Genomic DNA, 27,993 nt, shown 5'->3' with positions numbered 1-27,993 from the left:
AGGATGTCTGTGTGCCGGTTTGTGCTCAGTTTCTCAGCCAGCAGGCCTGAAAAAGTGTGCCACAGCAGTCTGTCTAGTGGTGCTCTTTGTTCTGGTAAGCTGTGCCATTCTATTGTATATCTGTCTTGCATATGCAGTCTTAATAGGCAGTGACTGCAAATGTTGGTGGAATGACGGGGCCTATGCAAGTAGAGTAATTTTTGCAGATGCATTCAAAGGATAATTGATTATTTGTTTTCCTGTGGCAACCAATTGGTTCAGTATTAGCACGTCGACTTGAAAGGGATATTGTTTCGTACCTGACTTGGTTGCACATATGAGTGGTGCTTAAAAAACACTTATAGTGCCAGAGTTCAAGATTTGAGGCAAGAGATAAAACATGCACGAATAAAATAACTGTTTGTCTAGTGTTGGCTTAATGAGTATGCAACAACAGTGCACACTGATCGTTAGCACTGTCATGCATGGGCTCCATGGTAACTAAGATTAGCCACGAATAAGCTCACTGTGAGCTAGTGTTGAGCTAACTATAACAGGTGAGTATGCGATGATGTAATTAAGTGCAACATTGGAAGGCAATGTAACAATGTAAAATTATAGCCTGAGCTCGCAGCTGCGTTGCGTGGTCAGGGACCAAAAGATATGAATATTTAAAAGGGAACGAACAGTGTTACTGCCAGTATGAAGTGACAGCGTTGTACACAGCAACATATTCCCTTTGTCCTGTCTGTAGCCCTGTTCGGTTCCCTTCTAAACATGCACCAAGCAGCCCAATTCAGAACGTTCGGCAGGTTGATCTGAATACTTCAATTTGCCAAGCAGGTTAAGTGATGGCACGCTAGCATAGTGGGAGCTATTCTGAAAGTTATGTCTGCTATGAAAATGTGTCATGAAGATACTTCACTGCTAAAAATTTGGTGTACAACTGCACAAAGCAGCATCAATAGCTATGTTGCTCCCCCATGTTGTGTCAAGGGTCTGTGCATGTTTTGTAAGATAATCCTTGAGTCGTCGGCCGGTTTGTCCTACATAATTGCGGCTGCAGGACAGTGGGATATTGTAAACAGCACCAAGCGTAGTACCTATGAACTCCAGCACATACTTTTTGATGTAAACTTCACGTGTTGCCCTGGTTCGGTTAACATTTTGTACGTGCCCAGATTGCTTGGCACTGAAAATAAAAAGGTAGTTTCAACTTTCTGAGCAATTTGCTTGAATTGATGGTTGCCTTTGTGTACAGATTGCTTAACAGTCATAGGCCTTGGCTTTCTCGAAGTTTTCTGACCTGAGACGTCAGCTACGTTCAACTCCATTAAATGCTTCTTGGCAATGCATGCTAAAAGGCAGTGCGAACGCACTGTTAAAAGCAAACATTGTACTTGGCTATGGAAGCTCCCCTCCACGTCGGGGTGGTACCAAGTGTTAAATGTGCTCTCTGGTGTTCCTGTAGCAACAACATGCTTCAGTGTTCAAGTGCACCAATAGAAAAGTTAAAAACACCTTTGAGTGCAGGGAATAGCTCCAGCTCGATGCTCACCACAGAAAATCTTCAGGCCCAGATAGTGGAGCTTGCCTTTCAGTAGTAGTTTTGCTTACTTGAACATGCATGGCACTTTGTAGGAGACAACCTACACTTTAACCACTTTAATTGCGACTTTTCACTGCTGAGAACACTGTCAGCTAGTCGTAAAACACTAGCTGCTGTAAGGACCAGCGTAGTAAAGGTATTCTGCTTCATTGAAAACTTTCTAGCCTATATGACGTGAAGTAAAGCTACTAAATGGGTTGAGTGATTTGTTTTCTGTCTTCTCTACAGTGCTAGATGAGCTCATGGAAGGGGGAAAACTACATTTCAATAGATGAAGTGCCAACAGAGACAGCACAGTCAGAAAGAACAAAGACAGGACATGGTGCTACTTGCAACTGTTTATTGAGGTCAAAAGCACTGAATATATAGCCATGGGGAGAGGGGGAAGAAAAAAAAAGAAGCACTGATTATGTGAATGCGCATGTGCAAAAATGTGGAAGATGTATATGAAGGGAATCATAAGATTAACCAAAATCAAAAATTTATCGAAAAACATGCGTTCATTTCTGTAAATAGTCGGAGACGGGGTGTCGACACAGGTGTCCCCGCTTTTCTTAGCCTGGTTGGCCTCCAAAAGTTCACGTGCCACAGTGTCATTGCTTTTAAACATGATTGTTGTATCGGGAAACCTTGCTTCACGTACTTGCTTATTCTCATTCTCACATGCCTTGCAATGAAGCAGCAAGTTTGAGCCATAACAATTTTTGAGTGAAAGCTTGTGCTCCTGCAGGCGTTCATTAATACATTGGCCAGTTTGTCCGGTTTACTCCTTCCCACACTTCAGCGGTATGCAGTATACGACCCCTTCTCCGTACTTCACAAAAGGGTTTGTGTGTTTACTAGAACACTCTACTTTCTTAGTCATCATATCCAATCAGACGGCACAAAGTAGCGAGTTTTTGGGGTTGGAAGAAACCACAGGATTTTGTATTTAACAATGACATGTAAGATTATGCGCTGCTTTGTGAGAATACGGTATCACCACTGGTTTAGCTTTCTTTTCCAATGTTTGACCTTCTTCACTGCTTCAGTTTCTTTCTTTTTTGCACCTTTTTTCAACAACGCCTCTGAAACGTTGCTCAAAACCAAACAAGGAAAGCAGCTTTCTTCACCTTCAAAATGTGTTCGTCAAAGGTTTTGTGTGCCTTATGACAGCATAATTCTTTAAGGGTAAATTCAAGGCACATAGTGGCAATCGCACGTTTAACAGTCTTGGAGTGCATAGACTTATACTGCAACAATTAATTGCAGGGTCGGTATACCGACCTCGTGCCCGCAAGGAATTTCTGCCGTATCCAGTGACGATACCATATTCTCACGAAGTGGCACGTAATCTTAAACACGTCGCCGCTAAATATGAAATTCCTGTAGTTTTTGCTGCGCCCCGAAAGCTTGCTACTTCGTGCCGCCTGATTGGATCTCATGACTCTAACAGTAGAGTGTTCTATTAAACATACAAATCCTTTTGTGAAGTGTGAAGAAGCGGTCGTATACCGTGGAAGTGTGGGAAAGAGTATATCGGACAAACTGGCTGATGTATCAGCGAACACCTGTGGGAGCACAAGCTTTCGCTGAAAAATAGTTATGGCTCAAACTTGCCACTTCATTGCAAGGCCTGCAGGAATGAGAATAAGCAAGTATGTGAAGCAAGGCTTCAGGATTTCAGGATACAACGATCGTGCTTAAAAGCAAATACACTGTGGCACGTGAACTGTTGGAGGCCGACCAGATTAAGAATAGAGGGGATGCCTGTGTCAGCATGCCTGTGTCTGAATATTTACACAAATGAATGCATGTTTTTAGATAAGTTTTAAATTTTGGCTAATCTTATGATTCCCTTCATCTTCTGTATTCTCACGCGTGCACCTTCACACAAGCAATGCTTCTGTTTTTTTCTTCCCCTTCTCCCCATGGCTATATATTCAGCTGCTTTTGACCTAAATAAACAGTTGCAAGTAGCACCTTGTCCTGTCTTTGTTCTTTCTTACTGTGTTGTCTCTGTTGGCGCTTCATCTTCTGAAAGCCCTTCACCAAGTAGCCCCACAACGTGTTCTACTGGAAAACTACCGTTAGACAGTGATCTTCCATTTCTTGACCTCATTGTTTTCTTTGGTGAGTGTCATGTGCACTGCATTTATGCCCCGTCTTTTAAGGAGGGAATTCTGCCTTTCGCGTCAGCGCACTGTTCGGCTGTGAAGCTCTGTCACAGAAGCACGAAATAGCATCCTCAACAAGTCGAGGAGAACTTCTATACCTAGGTCTAACATTGGCCTACAGTGGTGTGACCACTGTTAGATCACATTCAGGGGGTCAGCCATAGTCTCAAAATCTGGGTTCAAAAAGGTGAATCGGACCAGGCCTTGACGCAAAGTGTAGCAAGAGGCACATGCAGCAGTTCAACTGTGTGGTTGTTTACAACATCCCGCTGTCCTGCAGCTGCAACTAGGCAGGACAAATAGGCCTAATATTTGTTTGTGTGTGTGTGTGTGTGTGTGCGCGCGCACACACACACACAAACAAGGAAATGCACAAGGTTGCAAGGAAATGTTACAACACTTGTAGGTGCAGCTCGGTGTTGTGAGAGGTTATAGAAACTTGCTTTTTGCAAGTTTCTAGAGCATTTTTTAAAGATGCTTAACTCCCGCGTGCATCGTGTTCATGACTCGCTATGAAACTGTCAACAAGTATGTCCTTTATGCCATTCGTTTCTAAAGATTACATGAATATAATTAACTCTTTGAGGGTCGATCTTTTCCGCCATATTTGACCGCCCAGGGTCGATTTTTTTTATTGCAGATTCCAATTCTTAGGGACTTATTTCGAAAAAAATTTACCGTAATTTTTCTAGGGTGTTCGTAAAGCCAGAAAAAAATTATTTTGCATTGGTATACTATATGTACTCTTTATTCATGAATAACAATAATAAAAAAGGAAATAAACCTATAAGAGTAAAAAATTTGTTACATTGTTATAGTTCAAGGCTTTGAAAATGTGCACACGAGAATACTTTGCAAGACTCAAATGTTCCTGCTCTTACACTAATACATACTATTATGAGCAATATCTAAGGGAACACAGGAACGCGTAGAAAACACCCTCAGACCCAGCTATATGGGTGATACGCAGCGGCCACCATCAGAAACAAAGTGGAAAGGGGGACGCTGTTCTAACAACTGTTCGCACTCCCGCCATGCGTCTGCAAAGTGCGGAATTTCACATCGCCAGCAGACAGTCATAACACTGTTCGATATTGCGTCACTAGTAACCTTTTGCGTCGAATCATTACAAAAGATAGCACTGTTCCGGACTTCGATATTGATTTATGGTAAATCTTCTAAACCAGGAAAAAATTGTCTTTAAGGGTGAGTTCAAAATAAGTTTATTGCGCTTGCTGAATATTAAAAAGATATTGAAGCAAATGAAATAAGGCAATAGCGTTATCGCAGCTTATCCTCGTCCTTTGCTTTGTTCGTTGGTGGCCTAATAATGCGTCATGCCACCGTCAACTTAACGACGGCCTCCATTCTTTGAGGCAAAGACGCGTAGACAGCCTCGATGAATGCGGTATCACGCTGAAGGCGGGCTTCCATTCATGTTCTATTGCTTCCCATAGTTGGTCGGAGTTCGCCAGTTCTAGTGAGCTCTTCGAAAGGTTCACTTTCATACGGCCCCAAACGTGCTCTATAATGTTCATGTCGGCACCCTTCGCACACCACTGAAGTTGCATTACCCCTCGCTCTTCCAAAAGGCGAGCCACGTCTTTCGATGTGTGAACGGGAGACAAGTCCTGCTGGAAAAAATAACACTTATCCGGGTGCAGCCTGTTCAACACATAGGGGATCATCTGGTGCTCGAACAGAGTGCAATACGCAGCACTGGTGAACCTCCCATCAATTCTCACCAGTGGGCCTAGGCCTGCGTGGGAAATCGCCCCCCAGACGTTCACAGACACGTGTCCACTGGCGGCCACCTCCTGGATATTCTGCGGGCTAAAGTGTGTGTTTGCGGTACACCACACTCTCTTTCGTTGGTCCCAGCGGCTCGAGAACGTGAACTCATCAGAGAAAACTACATACTTCTACCTACTCTCACTCCAGCTGCGGTGTTGAGTAGCGAACCTCAGGTGAGCCGCTTTGTTAGCTGCGGTGAGCAGAGGTTTCTGTGTGGCGATGCGACTTTGCAGTCCTGCTTCTCTAAGCCTTCGTCGTACCGTGCTGTCGCTCAAGTTGTTCAAGCCAAGAGCACCTCGAACGTCTTTTGCACTTTGAAATGGCTTGTCGCTGACGGCACCACGATGCAAAGGTCTTGGTCGTTCGTTGTTGATCGAGGTCGTGTGCAGTGCGGTGCATCGTTTATGCGCCCTTCGTCTCGGTAAGCCTGGATAATCCGGTTGACTGTTTTCAATGGGCGGCTTGTCACAAGAGCAATATTGCGCTGCGTATAACCTCTTTTAGACATTTCTATTATATCTTCCCGCTCTTTAAGAGGCACTCGAGGCATCTTGAGGCTACAAATTCAGAGTTGACTGCTCTGCGTGGGCCACTGCAGTGAGCGACGTGAATTTTTTCTGAATGAACTTCATGCAACAGTCGCACGAGAGACAGTTTGTCAATGTTCTTTTTTTTTAATTTTTCTTTATTCTATTCCTCTGTCGTCATTGGTACGAGCGTCGCCGCTGCTCGAGGTGCCCCTGACAGCCGAGTGCGTCGATTCAAATGAAGAATTGGTTTGCAATACAGGGCAAACTTTTTCTCGGGGTACTATCAAGTGGTTGCACGAACAAAAAAAAGAGAATGAAAGAAAAGAAAGTGAATCGGTGTAAGTCACTGGCGACGATCACCGTCTTATTGGCTGTCGGACGATCCATGACGTAAGCTGCTCCTTTGTAGAAATGCCAGTGTGGTGGGAGTGCCACCAGTTAGTGGAAGAGCGCTCTCCTTTCCCCCTTCGTTTTTCACAGCGCCATCTGTGTATCGCTCCGAGTCTGTTTCAAGGCTGTTTGCCATGCGTTCCTGTGTTCCCTTTCATATTGCTTATGATAGTACATCCATAGCGCAATCGAACTGTGTAGGTGCACGCACTCAAGAAAACTGTGCGGTTGTGTGCCCATCAAAAAAGCAAAACGTGTGACAAACTTTCACTAATCTTCATCTTATCGCCAACCAGATGCAATTAGTTTTCGCGAGTTTCAAAAAAAAAAAAGAAAAGGAGCAACAGAAGCGCATGCACGGCAGCATCCTTCCTATGCGCACCCCTGCGAGGACTAACTGAGCGAGAAACAAGCAGTAGCCTTTTGAGCGATTAGTAATGAGATAGCCATCAGTTTTGCAAGCGCAAGAAGCTGAAACGGCCTGCGAAAACAAAACCCAAACTGCCACCCGCCCGTGCGCACACCAATGCACTAGCGGTAGTACATAGACGCGCAGGAGCAAACTAGCGCTAAAACAAACCATGCAACGAAAACTGAGAGAGCGAGGCGTGCAAAAGAAATTCCCTGTATTTCCACATAATGGCAGCACATGACAGAAAAGAAAAGGTTAGGAAATTGTCGCGCTTTTTAAGCCTACAGACAGCACCGTAAATATACGGCATCGACCATTTTTGTACTTCGCGGTGCGGTATATTTACGTCATTTACTCTCGAAGGCTTAAGGAGTCATGCTCCTTGAAACAATTTCCCATAACAACATTGCAAAATACCACCTGAGGGTCTCGCATCTCTTACATCTGCTGTTTTGCACATCATAATTTAATAAAACTGCATTTAGTAGCTGCACAGCACAGGCCCCATTTTGTTTTATCACACTTCTTTGTCTTATCTCCCCCTGCCCCAGGTCTTATTTCAACAACTACTATCTGCAGGCCGTCATAAAATTGCTTCAACATTGTTGACAGATTCCAATATATTTTTCGAACCATTCTCTCATGTGATCTAAAGAAAATTAACTTGGTTAGCCTGACATGAAGATGAACTTGAAATAATTTATTTATTGTACTTGCTTAGTAGCACTGAACTGTTTCTTTAATCAATATAATACTTACAATTCACCTTTGTATTGCTGGGTACCGGTAGAGATATGGTTAGTTATTCACCAGAAAGGATCCCGAATTTTCCACCTTCTTAGTGTAGGTTAGACACTCACTTGTTGCACTTCACAAAGAGCAACTTGTGGTTGCTAGGAAATAAAAGTTTGCTGAGAATTTTCATGCATCCAATTTGATTCTGTGTACTAGCATGTTTCTATTAGCATGTATTTCATGGAGTTGAGGCTCCATAAAAGTACATTCTGTCATTCAATGTCTGTGACATGGTTAAGCAGGTTGACCGTATCTAATTAGAACTTCCTATGTTCTGGGGCACTTGTTTGCAACTTAAATTATGTGGTTTGGTGCTGTCAGTGTAAGCCTAATGTCGTTTTTTGTTCTCCCAGGAAGGACGCAAGCATTGCAAGGAGCCATTTGACCTGCCGCCACACTAATATTGTATTTGGTAAGGTCTATTACAGATCTTATTTCGTGTAGTATGTGCTATAATTGTGTACAATGTGTTGAAAACTTCAGTAGGTGGGCTGTTCGACAACAGGTGTTTACAAATAATTAATTATAAAAGATGTTCAAGGTCATTAGTGATGCAATTGCTGCTCACTGCTGAATTTTTTTCCAAATTAAATGATGAGCCATCCAGCAAGTGCGGCTCTCCTGGCTAATTATACAAACTTTAAAATACGGTTAATTTTTTATCACAAGTGTACAGCAGTCGGGAACAACTGTTCACAGCGACAATTTCATATTTACTTACATGCAAAAGTGAGTCAAAGGTCAGGTGTACTTATGAAGTGTTGTGAAACAAGTTCATCATCATATTGCTTACTTCATTGAAAAGTTTGTCGCGGAATTCTCACTTCTATGAACAGATCAACAGTTGTCGAACGATGGTCGTCTCTATAGCCAATGTTTGGGCAAGAGGCTTGTCTTCAGAGCACTAACAACACTTCTTTGCTATGCAGCGTGAGCTGATCAGTATGAAGAGATTACATAGGATAGGAACACAAAGCATTAGTGGGCCTCTTCGATTATCAGTCCTTGACAGTCCTGGACTGCTTAGCACTGCTGCCCCGCATTCGATTTTCTCAATCAGCTTCGGAAGCCCCATCCACCAGTCCGAGGGCAGCCAGTATCGCATTCGTTTTACCAGAAGTCACAGACTCTGCAGACTCTCAGAGCTGTCAGCAGATATTTGTTCAGACATATGCAAGTAGCTACCAGACGGCAGCTGTCTTAAAAAGATGCATGCGGGCTTGACGCCATGTTTTAAAAGAGGCTGTGTATTTATGTGTACTTTGCGCGTTCCAGACAGAAAATATCATGCACTCAGCTATCGCTTCCGTTAAATCGATGCTTTGTGTGCCATAATGCGAGGTTTTCATGAGTGGTCTAATTGCTGCAACCTTAGTCCTTGTGTTTTTTTAAGGCAATGCACAGTGATCAGGCGCAAATGCTTGCTTTTCTTGATGTGTTTCGTGAAATCTGTCATGCTCATTGCTATATGCATAGTAAACAGGTAGATTTCGCTGTTCAGATGAGTGAAACTGGTGGACAAGGAAACATATCATATTGCATGTAGATATTTAATGCTGGTAGCTGGCGTGGCATACAGGGTGTTTCACGTAACTTGAGCCAAATATTGAAAATATGCAAATGCCACGTAACTGGACAGAACCAAGGTAATGTTGTTTGCCCTCGCTTCGAGATACTCATTTTTTTTTTCATTTTGCCAGATTAAATCATTAGTATTCTGTAATTAATCAACTTCTCAAATATTACGATTAATACATGCTACATAAAAGGGTTTTTCCTAGCGCGAAAGAAGCCTGCAAATACACACTAAATTGTTGCGTGACTGTCCATTCGCAGCACTTTGCGTGTATTCGCAAGCTTCTTTCTCGAAAAAACACTTCTACGCAGCATGTCTCGAACAACAGAAAGCTGTATGGGGAGCTTTTCATGTTGCTCTACAATTTTCTCATGGACACTTCTAATCTAATTATAATATTTGAAAAGTTGATTAATTAACGAAAATAAAATATTTATTGTGGTGGAATGAAAAAATATCTATGTATCTCCAAGTGACAGCAAACAATGTTACCTTGGTTCTGTCGAGCTACGTCACATTTGCATACTTTTATTGTTTGGCTCAAGTTACGTGGGACAACCTGTATAGTCAGAGCTTCACCGATTGCTGTTCACATGTGTGCTGATTCCTTCTGTTACCCAAATTCGAAATTTTGCTTTTGGATGTGCAGGATTAGTAGACAGTGTAGACGCGCTCTGTCCTAGACACACGTCAGGCCTTTAGTAGACAGCTTCACGAGCTTTGAGGATATCGGCCTGTGCTTTGTGGGTGAACAGTGATGTGGCACAACCGTGTTTTTGCTTATTTTTGTGTGGCAATGACGCTTAAATTTTACAGGAAATGAATGAGCTGGCTTAAATACAGCGGTTAAGGGGCCCGAAGAGCGAGAGCACGATGTAAACTGAGCTTTGTTAACATGTTCAATGTGCTCAGGCTGCGATTCCATTATGCAAGCTTTATGGTTGTGTCGGCGACATGGCCTCTGAGACTGCACCATTTTGATGACCACGCTACTGAATTTGCTGGGTAGGGCGCTATCTACAAGAAGCTAAAAGCACGAGGTCGTGGGATTGAATCCCGTCTACGGTGGCCGCATATCAGTGGGGGCAAAATATGAAAACACCCATGTACTTAGATCTAGGTGCACGTTAACGAACCCCAGGTGGTCGAAATTTCCGGAGCCCTCTACTACAGCTTGCCTCGTAATCAGAAAGTGGATTCGGCACGTAAAACCCCATAATTTAAGTAGCTAATAGGAGACAACAGCAGCCAGGAGAGCGACTTCCAATCACGGTGCTTAAAAAAAAAAAAAACCTTGGACAGTCCCAGGCAGCGGGATCACATGACTGTGATGTGCCCTTCTGTCAATGCAAGCCAGACCAGAAGCCGCCGGTGATTTGCGGACAGTCTGGGACTGCGTAATTGAAGGGGCACAGTGCTCTCACATACATTATGTCCACTGCGGGACGAAGGCCTTTCCTAGTAATCTGTAAATATATATGGCTTGCGCCAACTGACTCCATCCTATGCTTGCATATTTACAAATTTCGTCATGGTGCCTAGTTCTTTACCGTCCTCATCAGCGCGTTTTTTAAAATTTATCATGCATATCATTTTTTGCATATTTGCATTTTTTGCATTTCATGCATATCTGTTGCTTGTTGAGCAAGCCTTCATTCTCAAGCTCCATTTTTATCATGTCAGGTTTCAGTCTCTTAGGTTAGTTTTAGCACAGTGCAATGGTGGTACCTTTATGTGACTTAAGTCTTCTAAACAATTTATAGTCTTTAAATTTTCTTCTACTGATCCAGGACTCCTGTGACTAATTGCCTTAAGTAACATACTTCATTGCCTTCTTGCCCTAGAAAATATAACTGGTGCCTTCTTGCAGGCCTTTAATGTGGCAACATGTGTACTGCAGACAGTAGGGCATGTTCAGATAAATTCAACTGGACATGCCTGGCGATCACTGTTAATTTTGATTTAAAAATTTATTTTGCTGCCCCAGCCTGGCGACAATAAGATTAACCTTAGTTTTCCAAGAAAAAAAAAAGGTGTCTCTGCAAAAAACAATATAGAATTACCTGTTTAGTTAGAAGCATTTTCCCTGGATTTTACCGAATCTGCATTTTGGATAGATCTGAAGGAAATAGTGTTGTCGCTGCGGCTTTAAAAATATTTTGTACCAGACTGCAGGCCAATAGCATTAATTCCAACTAATTCCCACAGAGTATCCCCACTACGGTATAAAGAAGAAAAATTTTGGAAAGAAACATTGCATAAATTGACCAAAGTTTTTTTTCTTTGCATTTACTAACAGCACAGAATTCGGCCATCCTGTTGCCATGAGTCGTAGAAATTTGAGCAAATAGCTCTGTCCTCATTGGCTCTCAAAATCCACAGGAAGTGCTCATGTTTAGGCATGTTAATGAATTACTCTACTTTAAAATTTTTTAGGAGAGGCTTGATTCATTTCGGAAATTTCCCAAATTAAGCACATTCACATGAAGCAATGCAATCTGGAAAAATATGTTGCATTATTTGTTTTGTTATGGGATTGCAAGTCAAGAAACGGACAGAATAAACAGTACTGCCTGCCAGAGCCATGTATCGGGTCCAGGCATAATTGCAGGCTTCTTTACAAAAAGGGCAAATTTTTCGGTGAACACAGTGCAATACTATAACTTTTTATGAAGATGGGAAGGGCATGTTGATGCATTCACGACCGTAACTTTCAATTTTCACTGCTTGAGTAAAAAGAATATTACACATTGATACTTCCTCAGTGACACAAACCGTAACCGAAAGGGGCTGACAGCTGTTGTGACACAGTTGTGGTGCAAGCATGGTTTTTTTGTATTGTTGCTATTGTTGCTATTCTACCGACCTGTCAGCTGGACAATATCTTTGGCTTGCTTGTTCTGGGTCAGAAGTAAACAACATGCATGGTTTGCGCTTGTTTCAAGAGTACTTCATAGTTTTGGGAAACAGTAATATCTCCAAGGTTGTTTAATGGAGCAATGGAGCAGTGACAGTTGTGAATACGAAATCATTGTTTATCTGAAAAACAATAGTGATGATGATAGTAAATAATTGAACAGCCTTAATTGATTGGTGTATCTTTCTTTTCAGGCAAAGCCGAAAGCCTCTGCAAGCAGCCAGTCATTCCAAGTCTCAACCAATCCTTCCTCTAGTCAGCCAATTTCTAGTGTCTATGCGGAGAGGACTTGCGCAAGAGTGGACACGGGACACTAAAAAGGCGACAAGGACAGACGTAAACTTCCAACCGGTGTTCATTACAAAAAGGTATGTATATGTACTCTTGCACACTTGATCATAATCTGTTACAATCGTGCAAGTCAACATGGCCATCACAAATAAACGAGCGCACCAAGGCCTAAGGCGGCTTCTTGCATACAGACCCCAGATATTCGAATTCTTTAACAGTCATTGCTATAGGGATGGCTTGCTAACGCAGTTGCATTCTGCAATAGCCACTGCCTCAATGATGAGTAGTGTTTTCTTTCACACTGCTTGCTATTATTTCTGTTTTTTCAAACAGTCAATGACATTTGCATTGGGTGCAATGGATTCCAAGGAAACCTTCTTTCCCTTTTTGTACTTTCTGATTATGTTCCTGTAGTCTCAAGTTTAGGGAACTTCCCATTTGTCCCATGTAACGCTGCCCGCAGGAAAGAGGTATGCTATACACTATTCCTCTTGAGCATTTGAAGAAACCCTTTCTCTGCACAATGTTGCATGATTTTGATTGCCTGCTGACAGGGCTGGTTTTGGCACATAACTTAGATAGCTTGCGGGGCGCGGAAGAAATGACCAAGACTGCAGTCCTTTGGCCTATTTTCTTTAGTTACACCTATATGATACTGTTCGTAGGAATCTAGCAGTCATCCCATACATTCACGCTATCTTGCATAAACTAAAGAAAATAGGCGAAAGAGCGGGAGTTTCGGTCGTTTTTCCCGCACCCAACAAGTTATCTCAGTTATGTGCCAAAACCAGCCCTGTCAGCAGACAATCAATTTCATTCAACATTGCTCACAGAAAAGGTTTCGTCGAAATGCTCAGGGGGAGTAGTGAATAGCACACCTCTTTTCTGTGGGCAGCGTTACATGGGGCAAACGGGAAGGTGCCTAAATATGAGACTACAGGAACGTAATACGAAAGTACAAAAGGGCGAGAGGGTTTCCTTGGAATCCACACCTCCCAATGTAAATGTCATGCACTCTGAAAAAACAGAAATAATAGCAAGCAACACACAAGAAAGCACTAGGCCCATCATTGAGGGGGCAGATAACTCATAAGGCAACTGCATTAGCAAATTATCCCTAGCGTTGACATTAAAGAATTTGCATACCTGGGGTCTGTATGTGGGAGGCCGCCTTAGGCCGCGGGGCGGCCTTAGTGCGCTCTTGTAACTGATTATGATCAAGTGCACAAGAGTATATATACATGCCTTTTCGTAATAAACACCAACTGGAAGTTCGCACCTGTTCTTGTCACCTTTTTAGTGTCCTGCGTTCACTCTTGCGCTGATCACTTCAGCATGGAATACCAACTAGTCCGGTCTCACACCCTGCTTTTTTCAGTAAAGCAGAATAAACACAGGTTTTTTCAGATTCAAGTGGCTTGTTGTTTCTCGAACACAAATCTGTATGTATGCTGTGTACATGTTGGGTGTAGAACCCAAGTGCAACATGACAACACTGACACGAAGAATAAGCGGTGTAGAAAACAATGACACTAGAAGGAAACATGCAAACACAGCACATTCTGTCTGGTGTATTTCCTGTGTGCTATGATTTCTGCCCCATTTCCTGCTATATCTTAAATGATGTTGCAAGTTATCCACGTTGTAATGTACGACTTGGGTGGTTCATTGCCCAAAATAACTTATTCCAATGAACGAAACAATTTGCCTCGAGAACACGAGCATTCAAGTCCCCGTTTCTTCATTACCAAAGTACGGTCATGTACTATAATCACAAGTACGGGGCTCAATTTACAGCATTTCCGTTTTACGGAACTCACCGTTTTTCTTATTTGCAAAATACGGTCAATTCTGTGATCACAACTACGGAGCTCACCGTTTTCCATTTAACGGAAACATTTTTACGGCCTGTCCGTTCTACGGAAACACCATTTTCCATTTAACGGAAATAATTTTTACGGCCTGTCCGTTCTACGGAAACACCGTTTTTCATTTAACGGAAAAGTGTCCGGCAACGTTTTACCTGCAGCTTTGACCGTAAACTGAAGAAATTTTTTTTACAGTGCATGTTCTTAGTACAACGACTTGCTGTTAGAATACCCCTTGTGACTGCCTTTCAATTTCTGCGCATGCCCCCTCTTGTATATAAACACACGATGTGATAACGCAATGAAAAGCTCTATTTGCATTTGTTTTCCACCAACTGAGTCCACTCAATGTCATCAAATTTTCGTTATGAACACCAACTCAGCCACAATATACTGCTTTTATTATTTTTTTCTGGTTATTCACATTACTGTGTGAATTTTTCCCTTTCTTCTTTCTCTTCTTTCTCCTTTTATCCCCTTTATTCGTTTCTCCAGCACAGGGTAGCCAGCCGGTACTTACACTGGCTACCCTGTGCTGGAGAAAGGAATAAAGGGAACAAAAGGATAAAGAAGTGAAAGAAGAACGAGAAAAATTCACACAGTAATGTGAATGCTGACTAAACTCCCCGTCTTTTCTTCCCTTTGGTCTCTCTCTCTCTCTCTCTCTCGTGGTTATTCATTACTTTATGCAACTATTTTGATCGTTACAAAACATGACCTGCCCATTTGAATTGAATTGAATTTTGGGCTTTTACGTGCCAAAACTGCGATTTCATTATGAAGCATGCCGTAGAGGCGGACTCTAATTTAATTTTGACCACCAGGGGATCTTTAACGTGCCGCGAATGCATGGGGCGCCGGCATTTTTGTATTTTGCCCCTATCGTAATGAGGCCACCTGGGCTGGGATTTGTACCTGCGACTTCGTGCTTAGCAGCGGAACATCACAGCCGCTAAGCCATCGTGATGGGTGACCTACCCATTCGCACGTATGTGTCTGTAACTCAAGTAGAATTTCAGATAACCACAATAGATCTGCTGAGAAAGGTGGCGTCCTTATGTTGTTTCCAACATCACTATTTTCATTTCTTCGTACTCATCACGCTCTAAATAAATACTTTTAGGATATTCTACTTTCATTTTTGCGATATTTGTAATCAGTCATTGGGTACATTTAGGTGTCTGCTAAATGCGTTACAAATTACTTCTCCAGATTTGCTTCTAATAACGCGAGCTGAGCGTACCTACTTCGCAGAGGTAAACGTATCCTCTCGCTGCCGCCAAAAGGCTGAATGCAAGCAATATATTCTATTTCAGTTAATGATCCTTAAAGGCAACTGCGTCAATCTTTCGATATCCCCTGATGTTAATAAAATTTTGAATATACGTTTTCTTTTGCACTCTGATTATCTGTGCCAAACGATACGACATCAAGTGATTTATTTTTCCTGAGTATGAATGTTAAAGATTAGTTGCGTGTTCCGACTCATGCCTATGGATGTATGACTATTTACTGGTCACCCTGTGTTTGTGATGTCTGAGACTACACCGGCACTTTGCCCACGAACGGTGAAGCTGGTTTCTTTTTCTACGAGACAACGGCCGACTCTCGCCGTTTTGAAAGACGTAATAACCGGTGGTTCTCTTCGTATTTCCACAATACAATGCGTTCAGCTAGTGAATGTCAGCTGCCTCGTGTGGCAGCGGCTGGTACAATGCAAAAGGCGATCCTTCAGCACTCATATTGTAGCACTCTTCAATGAAGCACACTAAACAAACTGGTTTATTTTGGGCGAACTTGTGCCCGGACTCTCAATACTAAGAATTCAAACAGTTTAAAAGAAGAGTTAACGGGAGCCTAATTCGCAGTCAACAGCGTGTTCACGGCGAACGCACTTTTAAAGCACCCCGAAGGCCACGAGCCATGCCGTGGCTTCTCATTGGACGGGGGAACTCGGGCGTTGCCGTGTGCGCGTGCACGGGAGACACAGGCTGTATCACCATGCGCGAGGCGTTGCCGGCGTTCTTCTAACGGCGACGCGATGAGTAATCCCTAGAGGCTTTAGCCATGAGGCGCTTGGAAGGGTACTTCACGAGAGTGCTCGTAAGTGGCATGTGGAGAGCTCATTGCGGCATTAATCCCCCTCCGAAAACGCATAGCACCGATGCGTATGAAACAAATTGGTCTATAGATGTGTTTTCATTGCCTGTCGTAGTAAGGCTTCATGGGAAATACCTGCACGATCTTCGCATGGTTGTGCCGCTTTGATCGCTCTTGTTCATGGGGGATGACTTCATAATTCAGGTCACCTACTCGGCGAATAACTTCGTGAGGTCCAAAGTACCGGCGAAAGAGTTTTTCACATAGTTCGTGACGACGCACCCTTGTCCATACCCAGAGCTTGGCGCCTGGGTGCTACTGAAATTCTGTGCGGTGCAGGTTGTAGTAGCTTGCGTCTCTACGTTGTTGCTGGCGTATACGGAACCGTGCCAACTGTCGGGCTTCTTCAGCTGGTTGTAGGAAGTCGTCGACGTCGTACGGGTTGTTGCCATCATCTACTGGCAACCTAGCATCCAGTGTGGTTGTTACTGTGCGGCCATAGACGAGCTAAAATTAAGTATCCTGAGTTGTCTCCTCTACAGCCGTATTATAGCCGAAAGTGGCGTAAGGCAAGATTGCGTCCCATGTCTTATGTTCGAGGTCGACATACATGGACGGAACATCGGCCAGGGTTCGGTTTAGACGTTCTGTCAGGCCGTTTGTTTGGCCATGGTATGCAATGCTTTTAGAGCGCAGCTCTTTGGCGTCCATTCCTGGGTTTCGCGTCGTCGTCGTCGTCGGCGTTGTTGTCGGCCTCGTAACCAGCTCCGCCCCCCTTCGCTGGAGTGGGAGACGAAGGACGCGAGCCGCGAATGGCGGAGACCAATGAGAGCGGCCCCTTCAGTGACGTGCGCGCGCGATGCTGGTGTCATGCGGACCCTCCTTACGGCTCGATGCGCACTCGTGTCTGGTCTCAGCCGATCCGCTCGTTTCGTACTATCGTCTGCTCGCGCCACAGCTCTCGCCCGCGCCTGTTTGGTTCTGTTGGGTCGGTCTCGTTCGCGCTTGTTTTGGTTGTTATTGTGTGAGATTGTTTCTTATTCTGATTGTATGCGCTATGCGAATTGTATAGTACTTTCTGGAAGCCATGCGGCACCAGCGATCACACTGGAACCTTTGACGAGTCATGTATAAACGCCGGCTCGCTTGATCCGCAGATCAGATTTTCGACCATTACCAACTCTGCTACATGTCTCTCTCAAATTCTTTGCTTCAAGATATCGCGAAATGGAAACACGTATAGAGCTGCGCTCAAATTTCGCATTAGGGAGTATCGTAATCGTCGGATAATTTTTTCTGTGACTGTCATCTTCATCAAACACTGCATCAGATCAGCTGTGAAGGCTGCTCCTCGATCGGTAATCACGACCATTGGTGCACGCTGTCGCAGTACTATGTTACAAACGAAGAAGTGTACAACTTCAACTGTCGTTCCTCGCTCAAAGGCAGCCAGTTCCTGCATATCGTGTTAAATAATCCGTCGCTACTGCGATCCATCTCTTCCATGAAGATGATGTTGGGAACGGGCCAAGAAGATCCATTAGAACTTGTTGAAATGAAGTATTCGTTCAGTATATGGGTTGGAGAAGGCCGGCTGGTTTCACGAGTGGTGTTTTGCGCCTTTGACATTTGCGACATGTCTTCCTGTAATGCTGCACGGTCGCTAACAATTTAGGCCAGAAGTATCTCAGACGAATTCTGGCGATCGTCCGGCTGACACCTAGGTGACCCTACGATGGTTCATCATGGCACGCTACCAAAATTTCCGGTCGAATTGCTGACGGTACGACGAGCAAGAATATTTCCTGGTTGCGTTCAAAGTTTCTCTTGTAGAGCGCATTACCTCGGAGGCAAAATGACGATAAAGCTCTCGTAAACATACGTGGGACTTGGACGTCGTATCCTTCGAGGTGCTTGATGAGTGGGAGCAATTCTGTGTCTGCCCATTGAAGCTCGGCGATTTCATAAGCTGTCATCGCTGTAAGAAACCGGGAATCTTCTTCTTCTGAAGGAGTAGACTGCACTGGTGAGCGGGACAAGCAGTCAGCATTGTTATGTTTTCTTCCAGACCAGTCTACAACAGTAACGTCGTATTGTTGGAGCCTGAGGCTCCACCTCGCTAGTGGTCCAGATGGGTCCTTTATGTTTGCCAGCCAGCAAAGAGAATGATGATCACTGACTGCACGGAACGGCCTGCCATAGAAATATGGTCGGAACTTGCTGATGGCCCATATGACAGCTAAACACTCCTTTTCGAGAGAGTGCTTTCGAGAGAGTGCGGCTAACATACGCTATGACTTTCTCTTCCCCATTTTCCCACTGAACTAAAACCGCGCCGAGACGGAGATTGCTTGCATCTGTGTGGAATTCTGTGTCCGCAGTGTCGTCGAAGTGGACGTGGATCGGATGGGCTGGCAATCATTCTTATAATTCATTGAATGCAACCTCTTGTTCAGTATTCCATATGAAGGGTACGCCTTGCTTAATAAGTTTCGTTAGAGGTTCGGCAATTTTTAAGAAGTTTTCCACAAATCAGCTATAATTAGCGCACAGTCCCAAGAATCGCCGTATTGTTTACTTGTTTGTCGGCTTTGGAAGTCGCGTGGCGGAAGCAGTGTTGTCGGGATCCGGAACAATACCTTGCGCGCTAATGACGTGATCAAAACTGGCACTTTTCCGGTTTAATGGTTAGGCCTGCCGAGCGTATGGCTTGGAGCACTAAACGCAGCCTGTCGACATGCTGGTCGAATGTTGCAGAAAATACCACTACGTCGCCTAGGTAAACTAAGCATGGCTGCCATATGAGATCCGAGAGGACATTGTCCATCATGCGCTGGAGCGTCGCCGGCGCACAGCAGAGGTTGAATGGAAGCGCTTTGAACTCGTGCAGGACGTCTGGGGTTACGAAAGCATTTTCACGGTCTCTTCCATCTACTTCAATTTGCCAATACCCGCTCTTGAGATCTAATAAAGAGAAAAATTTTGCATGTCGTAGGCGATCCAACGTGTCATCAATGCGGGGAAGGGGGTTACACCACGCTTGGCCATACTGTTCGTTTTCCGGCAATCAACACATAATCTCAATGTATGGTCCTTTTTTTTTTCACAAGGACTACGGGCGACGCCCACGGACTGTTCTATCGTTGAATGACATTGTCCTCAAGCCCGTCTTGCACCTGACTCTTTATGACCTCTCGTTCAACCGGTGACACTCGGTACGGATGTTGGTATACTGGCCTGGTCGCTGCGTCTATTATTATACGATGTGCGCCAATTGGTGTGCGCGGTACCGTTGACGAGGTGGACAAACGTTCTGCAAATTAATTTATAAGGTCCTCCATCATGTCTTTCTGGGCTGGCGACAGACTTTGGTTGCTCGCAACTGACGTTACGGCGTCATGCGCAGTTTGGACAGCCGACGGCCTTGACGCTAAGCTACACACATCTGTGACTGCAGTAGCGCTGTGCAGGAAGGCGATGGCTGTGTTCTTTGCGACGTGCTGAAATTCACTACCGAAGTTCATCAGCAATACATCAGCACACCCTTCGCGTATTTGAACAATTCCTCGCGCCACGAAAATACCTTTTTTTCAACAGTAGCTCCACGTTGATGTCCGCTATACCTTCCGACTCGTCGAATGCTTCGTTTCTTACGCGAACTAGCATGCTGCATCGCGGTGGCGTGGTTATGTCATCGTCGGTAACTCGCAAGGCAACTTCTAGCTCCTCCGACTCTTGCATGTCTATAGCCTGCTTTGCAAAAAATTACACACTAGAATTCTGCGGGTTGATCATGGCACCATTTGTTAGAAGAAAGTTGATTCCGAGTATTACATCCTTCGAACTTTCTGGTAGTACGGCAAAATCAGCGACGTAAGAAAAATCTCGAATTCCGATTTTCGCTGTAAACCTACACAGGGGGGTAATTGCGTGCCCACCAGCCATACGTATCTGAGGTCCACTCCACTGCATCAAAACGTTTTTTCAGTTCCTTGGTGAGTGAATACCTTGCGTCGGAATAATCAGCACCTGTGTCAACTAAAGCAGTCAATTCATGACCGTCTATCGTAATGCACAAGTCTGAAGAAGTTATCTGTTCACTTGTGGTATTAATCCGCTTCTGGTCCTCGTGGCTGCTCGGTAAACTTGACGGAGGAGCTTGGCTTTTTCGAGCGTCAGCGGCCTCGCCTCGACAGGTCGCTCGCACTAGTTTTCCTGACGTGGGCTCAGTGAACGACACCTTGGTGAAACCGAGGATTGCCGCGGACTCGGTGATCGGTAGCGTGTAGACGCGGATGGTCGTGACTGGTGTTCGTATCAAGCAGGCGGTTACTGTTGTCTGGTCAAGTAGTCCTGAATTTCGATGGGTCTTTCACCATTATGGGGACAAGGTGCATTTATATAAAACCACGAAGACCTGTTCTGCGATATGGGCACATTCTGTAAAGGTGTCCTGCTTCTCCGCAGTGGAAATAGAGTGGCATCCGGTCGGGTGCGCGCCACACGTCGCTTTTTCGTGACCTCCGCTTTGTTAGAAGGGGTCCGCTGCGCAGAGTCGGCTGGCGGCTGCTGGGGTTCGCGAATGGAGCACTATGCCTGGTCGGTTGGCATAACACATCAGCGTATGTCGGCACGTGACGTACCAAAGGTGGTTGCTCATGATGCAGAGGCGGTTCTTCACGTCCTGGCTGCAGAATGACGTGGCGAACTTCATCTCGAATGGCGGGGTAGAGACTTGAAACTGTCGGCGTGGCTTCCGGTAGCTGCAGCTTCCGAAGCTCATCCTTTATGACTGATCGCACGAGTTGCCTTAGTGCTTCGGTGTTACTGCCTGGGCCTGCTGACAGGAGATCGGCGGCTGCGCTGGTGACATCACGATTGTAGTGATGGGCATGCTGCTGCAGTGCCTTCTCTATGGTCGTCGCTTCGGTGCGAAACCTAGCAACACTGCGCGGTGGGTTGCGGACGAGTCCTGCGAACAGTTCTTTCTGTAGGCGACGCATCAGATGGCGCAATTTCTTTTCTTCGGTCGTGTTTGGTTCAGCGCGCTTGAAGAGACGGGACGTGTCCTCGATATACATGCCGACACTCTCGTTAGCGTGCTGGTTTTTGGCTTATAGAGCGTGCTCTGCCATCTCTCGCCGATCGGTGCTGGCATACGTGGCAAGCAAATGTCGCCGAAGTTCTTCCCATGAAGACATCGCCGCTTCATGATTGACGTACCATGAGCTCGCTGACTCTTCTAACGCGAAGTACACTTTACGAAGCGTCCGTGCCTCGTCCCAGCCGTTGAAATCTGCCACTCGCTCGAAGTGCTCTGTCCAGTCTTCCACATCTTCAAACCTATCGCCGTGGAAGGACTCGGGCGAGCTTGGTGGGTACAAGATGAGCTGGCATGGTGTCACTGGGCTGGTCAAGATTGCACCGTCGCTGGTAACTGTTGCTTACACTGCTGCAACAACAGGAAATGGTCCGAACTCGGGCGGGTCTCCTTGGATGCGGCGGCTTGTATGCTTGTGTACTGGAGTCAGTTCCCTGGGTTCCACTCGCTGAGGATCGGGGCTCTGTTCTCTTACGAACTGGGGACTTCCAATCATACCCCACACCTCCGCCAGAAATGTAGCTCTCTTCAATGAAGCACACTTAAACAAACTGCTTTAATGTGCACGAACTTGTGCCCAGACACTCAATACTAAGCATTCACACAATTAAAAAAAAAGATTTAGCGGGAGCCTATTCCACGGTCAACCGCATCTCCACGCCGAACAAATTTTTCACGCGCCCCGAAGGCCAGAAGCCACGCCGTCGTTCCTCATTGGACGAGGGGATTCGGGCCCTGCCGTGTGCACGTGCACGGGGGACACGCGCTGTATCGCCATGAGCGAGGCCTTGCTGGCATTCTTCTGACAGCGATGCGATGAGTAATCCCTAGGGGCTTTGGCGATGATGCGCTTGGAAGGGTACCTCACAAAAGTGCTCCTAACTGACATGTTATTGCGGCAATATCATAGCTGAAAGCCTCGCTGAAATCGCCGTCGTCCTGTTTGAAAGAGTTCAAAAAGCTCCCCGTGTCGTCAGAAGACATGGTCAGCTTCGCTTTTCTGGCAGTAGCACCGCGCGTGCTGCTTCTTTACATTACAGTTGTGGAGGATCTGACGTCGTCGACTGATTGTGACGTCATACGAAGCACCTACCCGATTCAGTAACTGGTTTATTCCTTATTCGAAATATTTTATTCGTATCTAACCAAATGAACCACCATATCAGTGACAGGACTGTTAATGCCATTAGAAAATGGCTATATCAATTTCGCCATTATATATCGTGTCACCTAATATGTAAAAAATAAACGCCGAAGTGTTCCTTTGAGGGCCCGGAGGGCATAACACAAAGGGGGAATAAAAGTGTGTGTTGTAGAATCATTTCAAAACAACAATTAAACAGCAACAAAAGTGAACAAGAGAGCTAATAATAGAATCAATGAACACAGCACGGAATCTTGCAGTGAAGTCGTCATTTAACATTTGTGATAAAAAAGGAAAACGCCTCAAGAACTCATTCTCCAGCAATCGTTACATTTTTGTATATCTCTTTCACTTGTGCATATTGGCCATGCTTCAGACGTACCCCTTGACATAGTAATGTTCAGGCACTCCACTTCTTGTAAGCCATTTATTCCATAATAAGAAAATAGCATCCACATATCACCGATTACAGATTCCTGACGGTAACAATAAAAACGCATAACAGGGATTGGGTAGTCCATGATTTCCGCAGAAGGCAGCCAGCCACACTTTACATGGGCCAAGGAAACGAGTACTTAGGCAAGCCAACACTCTAAATGCCCTCTGGCTTCGTAATATCTGCTCATGAGTTGAAAATAGACAATAGTTCGATGAGAATTTCTCTTGTCAGGTAACAGAATGAAGTAGCGGCCACTGGGGAAAAAGTAGATGCTTCCAAGCCAGCACGGGTACCTTATATTCTCATCTGAGCTAAAAAAATTTAGTTCTGTCGTTTCACGTGAACGAATCATTGTTTGAGTATGAGGCACGCCGTAGGTAGGAGTATGCTATTTAATTTGAACCATCTGTAATTCCCCGGGAAATTCTCTAGATTTGTAATTGTTGTAATTAAACATAATATGAATCAGTATGCTGTTACCTGCTGTATGATAAACGCGGTTGTCTACGTCGCAGTGAAGAGCGCAGAATTCGGAGTGATCATTTCATTCAATTGTTCTATAATTCTGTCAGATGTACGTAATATATTTTGCTGTGATGCCAAAAAAAGAAAAGTTTCGCACGTTTCTTTCTTGCAAATTTCAACTGCATACAACTTGCACCAATTTGATTTCAATACTTACAGCCAATATACAGGATCCGGTACTATAAGATGAGGTGCCGGACACAAGTACGTTGCGCGGTGGCATCATGCATGCGATGTTGGTGATGTTCACTGTTCACGTGAGCATGACGCGCATTTAATTGCTCCAGGTAAAGACATTAGCAAGACGAAATATAAGGTCTCTAAGTGACATACGACAGCTGCGAGGACTGTCTTCACAGCCTCTTGTAAACGAAAGACGACATAATAAAACCAGGTTAACGCATACCTACTGTGGAAACCTGATGCGGCCCGTAGACATAAAAGCCACCCAACTTCCTTAAGCAGAGATTCGCTCCACTTGTACGGGATCTCATTTCTTCAGTATACTACTGCGGCACGACGCCCCTGTAAACTTGGTTTGGCGTCATTACCTTTTGGAACTGCTGCAAATGAATCGATCAATTAAAGCTGCCTTTTCTTCGAGCATGCCGCATTCTTCGACGAATCAGTCCTTCACATTGGCCTTTATGTTTATGGCACTGCAATGTTGAGTGAAACGCGCTATCTGCTGCTTACCATGCTAAGCGGTGAAGATGTCTGGTATCCGTGCGCCACTTGGCCGACGAACGGTCCGCGGTTCCCGTCTCAACGTCGCCCGGCCGCGGGACTGTCGCGAAAGAAGTTTCCCCCAGAAGACGAGGGCGGGTTCCACCCCTCCGGGGTGGGACCCTTGGGAGGGCACTAAGCTGCGGCCGCCTCCTCGGAGGGTTTGAACGCGGCACGCCGACTGCCTCGCCCGCGAGAAGGCGGCGGTTGTGCGTCGTCACACTGAAAATAAATAACTCAGACAAGCAATGAACTCGGGAATGATGAAAACAAATTATGAATGATGAAGTGGCCCAGGACGGTCGCAGATCTAGTTCGAGGCCACCCATCGTGGAGAAATACTTTCTCTTTGTAGTATCTAAGCAGTTATTTTGTTGGAACACATTCGGAAGCCTCACGTGAAGAAATATTGCCACTACAAAATGATATTAGCAATGCTTTGACTGACTTCACCACGACGAAAAATTAGGTGTAATAAGAATATTTGCTTCAACTATATCAACTAGAGGCATTGCGTGCCGACATGTTGAGAAGCTTGTTGGAATGCTCATTCATTGATTTTGAAGTGTACAGTTATCCATAAAGGCTTGAGGTTTAGGTCAACAGTAAAATATTAAGCTCTTTTGTACATTACGAACACAAGCGCCCCTCTGAAACAAATAGCGTATTCGGATAATAATGTGGCTTTTACTACAAATTGCGTGTTTGGTTGGCATTTAGCTTCATTTTCACAAGAGGAATCTTTGAGCCGTAGTGGCCGCGGAATCAATCGACCAGTTGAATTTTTTTTTACGTGAGGAGAGGCTGTGCAAAGGCGTAGTATTGTGTTACAGATCCTTGGACGAGCACTTATTGCAGTAAATTAGCTTCACCGCATGCCGCTGGCGCCACCCTATAGGCTAGACAGCTGAAGGACACCGCACTAATGACTCGAAAGTACCTTGCTCCACGTGAAACGAAGGATCACCAGTCTTCAACAACGTAATCTTTGTTAACGCGAAGGAATGCGATGCGGGTGACGTCACCACATGCCCCACCTTTTTCTGGCCGACGATAGACCAGCGAGCCCGCGTAGGCAAGGCCATTAAAGGCCTTAACAGCGCACTGTTCGAACAGATTCGCCACCAGCCAATCTGGTGCGCTCTTATCGCTACATATACGCTATTTCCTGCCATATTTGTACACACTGCATGAAGCTTTTTCTTGCCACTTCGTGTGCTCCAAGAGCCCGTCTCTCGTCTTCCTCCCAGAAGTAACAACAAAGGTGATCAACAACAGCAAGAGACCAATGACCGGACAAGTTAGGGTGGTGCCTGGTAATTGCCGACGGAAGCTCCAGGCACCTGAATTCAGTGATAGCAAAAACTTTACGTGCCACTAATAGGAGGCGGCTGGCGTGTAAGCACTTACCCGCAGTGCATAAAACTGTCATGCATCTTCCACAGATGCTCTTCCGTGCAATGAAAGCAAATGGGTAGGCAGGAGTAGTCTCTATAAGTAAATGCTTTTTTGGTGCGAGATTCACTAAGCGAACTTCGGGAAATCTTTCGCATAAGGAAGATCTTACAAAAAGAGTGTATTCACAACTATAGTAGCGTTCTTAACGTCTGCAAGCTCGCGATGCCCGCCTCTGCAAAGACAAGCGCGGCATTCGACATAAGGCACATATGTAATGGTACCGAAGGTGCGAACTTCCATACTTACGCCGAAAGCAAGCGTAAGACGATTCGGAAAACTTGAACAGCAGTCGCCGCCACCGACCTGAGAACGAATTTTTACAACAAGGTGGTAGCAGACTTACGAACATCATTATGTCTATCGGCGCCACTCGAGCTACCGCGGACAAGCGATTGAACGTGATTTTGCGGCCGATTGTACAGAAGCCACAACAGGTAGCCGTGAATGGGGCGTGCCTTCATCTTTGTTGCGTGCTCTGCTTGGTAATGTCACAGCGCATAGAACAGTTTTTGCGCGTATGTGTACTGGGCGTGTGCTGCAGTGGTACGCAGTAACAGCTCCGCTGCGCCGAAGCTTGTGAATAATGTCTAAGGGGTTTTGTTCGCGGACGGGCGGAATAGCTTGCTCGTCGTGAGACTGTATTGGGTGGTATAGCGGATAGACGTGTGGCAATGACCATGCCAACCGTCACGTTGGTCAGTAATCTGTTTCCAGCAGTTATATATTGTTCTTTTATTTTCTAGAGTGAACTTGCCCTTACCTATAGCACTGCAGGTGATTATTTTTCCAGACGCGTTTCAAGCTCTAATTTTCCATGCGAGACGAAACAACGAAAAGACGCCTAAGCGTTTCTAATCATCAAAACACTTTGGTGAATTCGCTTGCGTCTTCCGTGCTATTAGCCTCAGCCTTGTAATATATTGCTGACCGTTTAAATGTAGCACTAAGTCTTTATCCATAGTACATTTGCCCACAGTTATGGTCATCCTGCAGCTTACAGTGTGGGCGAACGCGTCCGAACGACGGACGGCAATCCTGTCTATGAAACGAAGCGGAATTTCAATACGATGACATATAAAAAAATAGATGGTGAATAAAATTCCCTACCACCATTCATGCTGAACTCACGTGGATAGCTCGAACAAACGTGATGCTGCGATATAAAATAGACCTCATGAGCGGAGCGAATGATCGTTGCATGAGACTATTGTAGAATGTCACGTTAAAGGAAAGTGTACGCATACTCTTCTATGTGAGTAAGAACATTTGAGCGTACATTACCTGTCGAGTTCGTCTATGCCTCTCGAATCTAATGGGCTACAAAGATCCTTGTCGTAATGAAGCGTCGTGAAATAAGTCAGCAAGGTTACGTCATAGACCGCCCTGCAATCCAGTTTACAGAATGTTACATGATGTCAGCGCCGTTAACTGCTCCATACTCTTAACGTGCCATCCGGTGCAGAAATAAAAAAGAACCTACAATATACTACCTCATATAGCGGCAGTAATATGCGCTCACCATAGACCTATATTATTTCTATAATTATAAATTGCAATTTCTTTAGCAGTACACAATAAAATGCGCATTTACGGTATTGTATAATGTACAAGACGCTATATCCATTTGGCGACACTTTTGTTACGTCGAGTACATAGGCTCGAGTAAATTACAGATACGCGGATACCCGTGCACGAACGTACGCAAGACGGCGGGAAAAAGCCGGCCACAGTCGTCTAGTATCGCCCAGTGAACAATGTGAAAGTTGTACGACAATGAGCATGGTCACTAAAATGCGCAATATCGGCAAGGTCAGCATTAAATTCGCTCGAATTATGTTCTGTAATCGTCCAGGGCCTCACAGTTCGATCACATAGATCATCGCGTTTGGGCGAATCTACGACATTTGTTTGTAGTTAGCGCGGTACGTGCACATCGCACGCGTTGTATCGAAGGACTCGACAAACTTCTCGGCCAGACCCTGGTGCTAGCTTGCAGCGTTCGGCTGACAAGTCAGGAACTGTTTCATTTATGCGTAACGGCAATATTTACGTTCAGCTACAGCGCAACTTTCCGCAAGTCCTCAGACTCGCTGTCACTCTGCATCAGCGATAGTTTCGGCTTCAGATGTTGTACAACACGTTTCCCAGCTTTCTAGTTTATCGCAAGTGGAAAAATAAATATC

The 27,993-nt window shown here is 45.0% G+C and overlaps 1 protein-coding gene and 1 long non-coding RNA gene across 3 annotated transcripts in view; one reads left to right on the top strand and one right to left on the bottom strand.

Annotated features, from left to right (window-relative positions):
• On the top strand, positions 1-12,600 carry LOC135908025 (uncharacterized). The gene is made up of 3 exons (XR_010566171.2): positions 1-94; positions 8,019-8,077; positions 12,353-12,600. It is a non-coding gene; the product is annotated as an uncharacterized lncRNA (long non-coding RNA).
• The window catches only part of nau (myogenic-determination protein nautilus), a 125,351-nt gene extending 100,805 nt beyond the window's left edge, over positions 1-24,546 (bottom strand). For both annotated transcript variants that reach the window (XR_011509022.1, XM_065439791.1), the window contains exon 1: positions 24,323-24,546. Coding sequence is in view for 1 of the 2 variants with exons in the window: in XM_065439791.1 (XP_065295863.1) it covers positions 24,323-24,325 (3 nt within the window). In the remaining variant the exon portion in view is untranslated. The remainder of the gene's footprint in view (positions 1-24,322) is intronic.
• Between the last annotated feature and the right edge of the window lie 3,447 nt (positions 24,547-27,993).

This window comes from Dermacentor albipictus, chromosome 10, assembly GCF_038994185.2.
Source record: "Dermacentor albipictus isolate Rhodes 1998 colony chromosome 10, USDA_Dalb.pri_finalv2, whole genome shotgun sequence".
NCBI classification, from domain to species: Eukaryota; Metazoa; Arthropoda; class Arachnida; order Ixodida; family Ixodidae; genus Dermacentor; species Dermacentor albipictus.
This window is presented reverse-complemented; position numbering and strand designations above follow the sequence as displayed.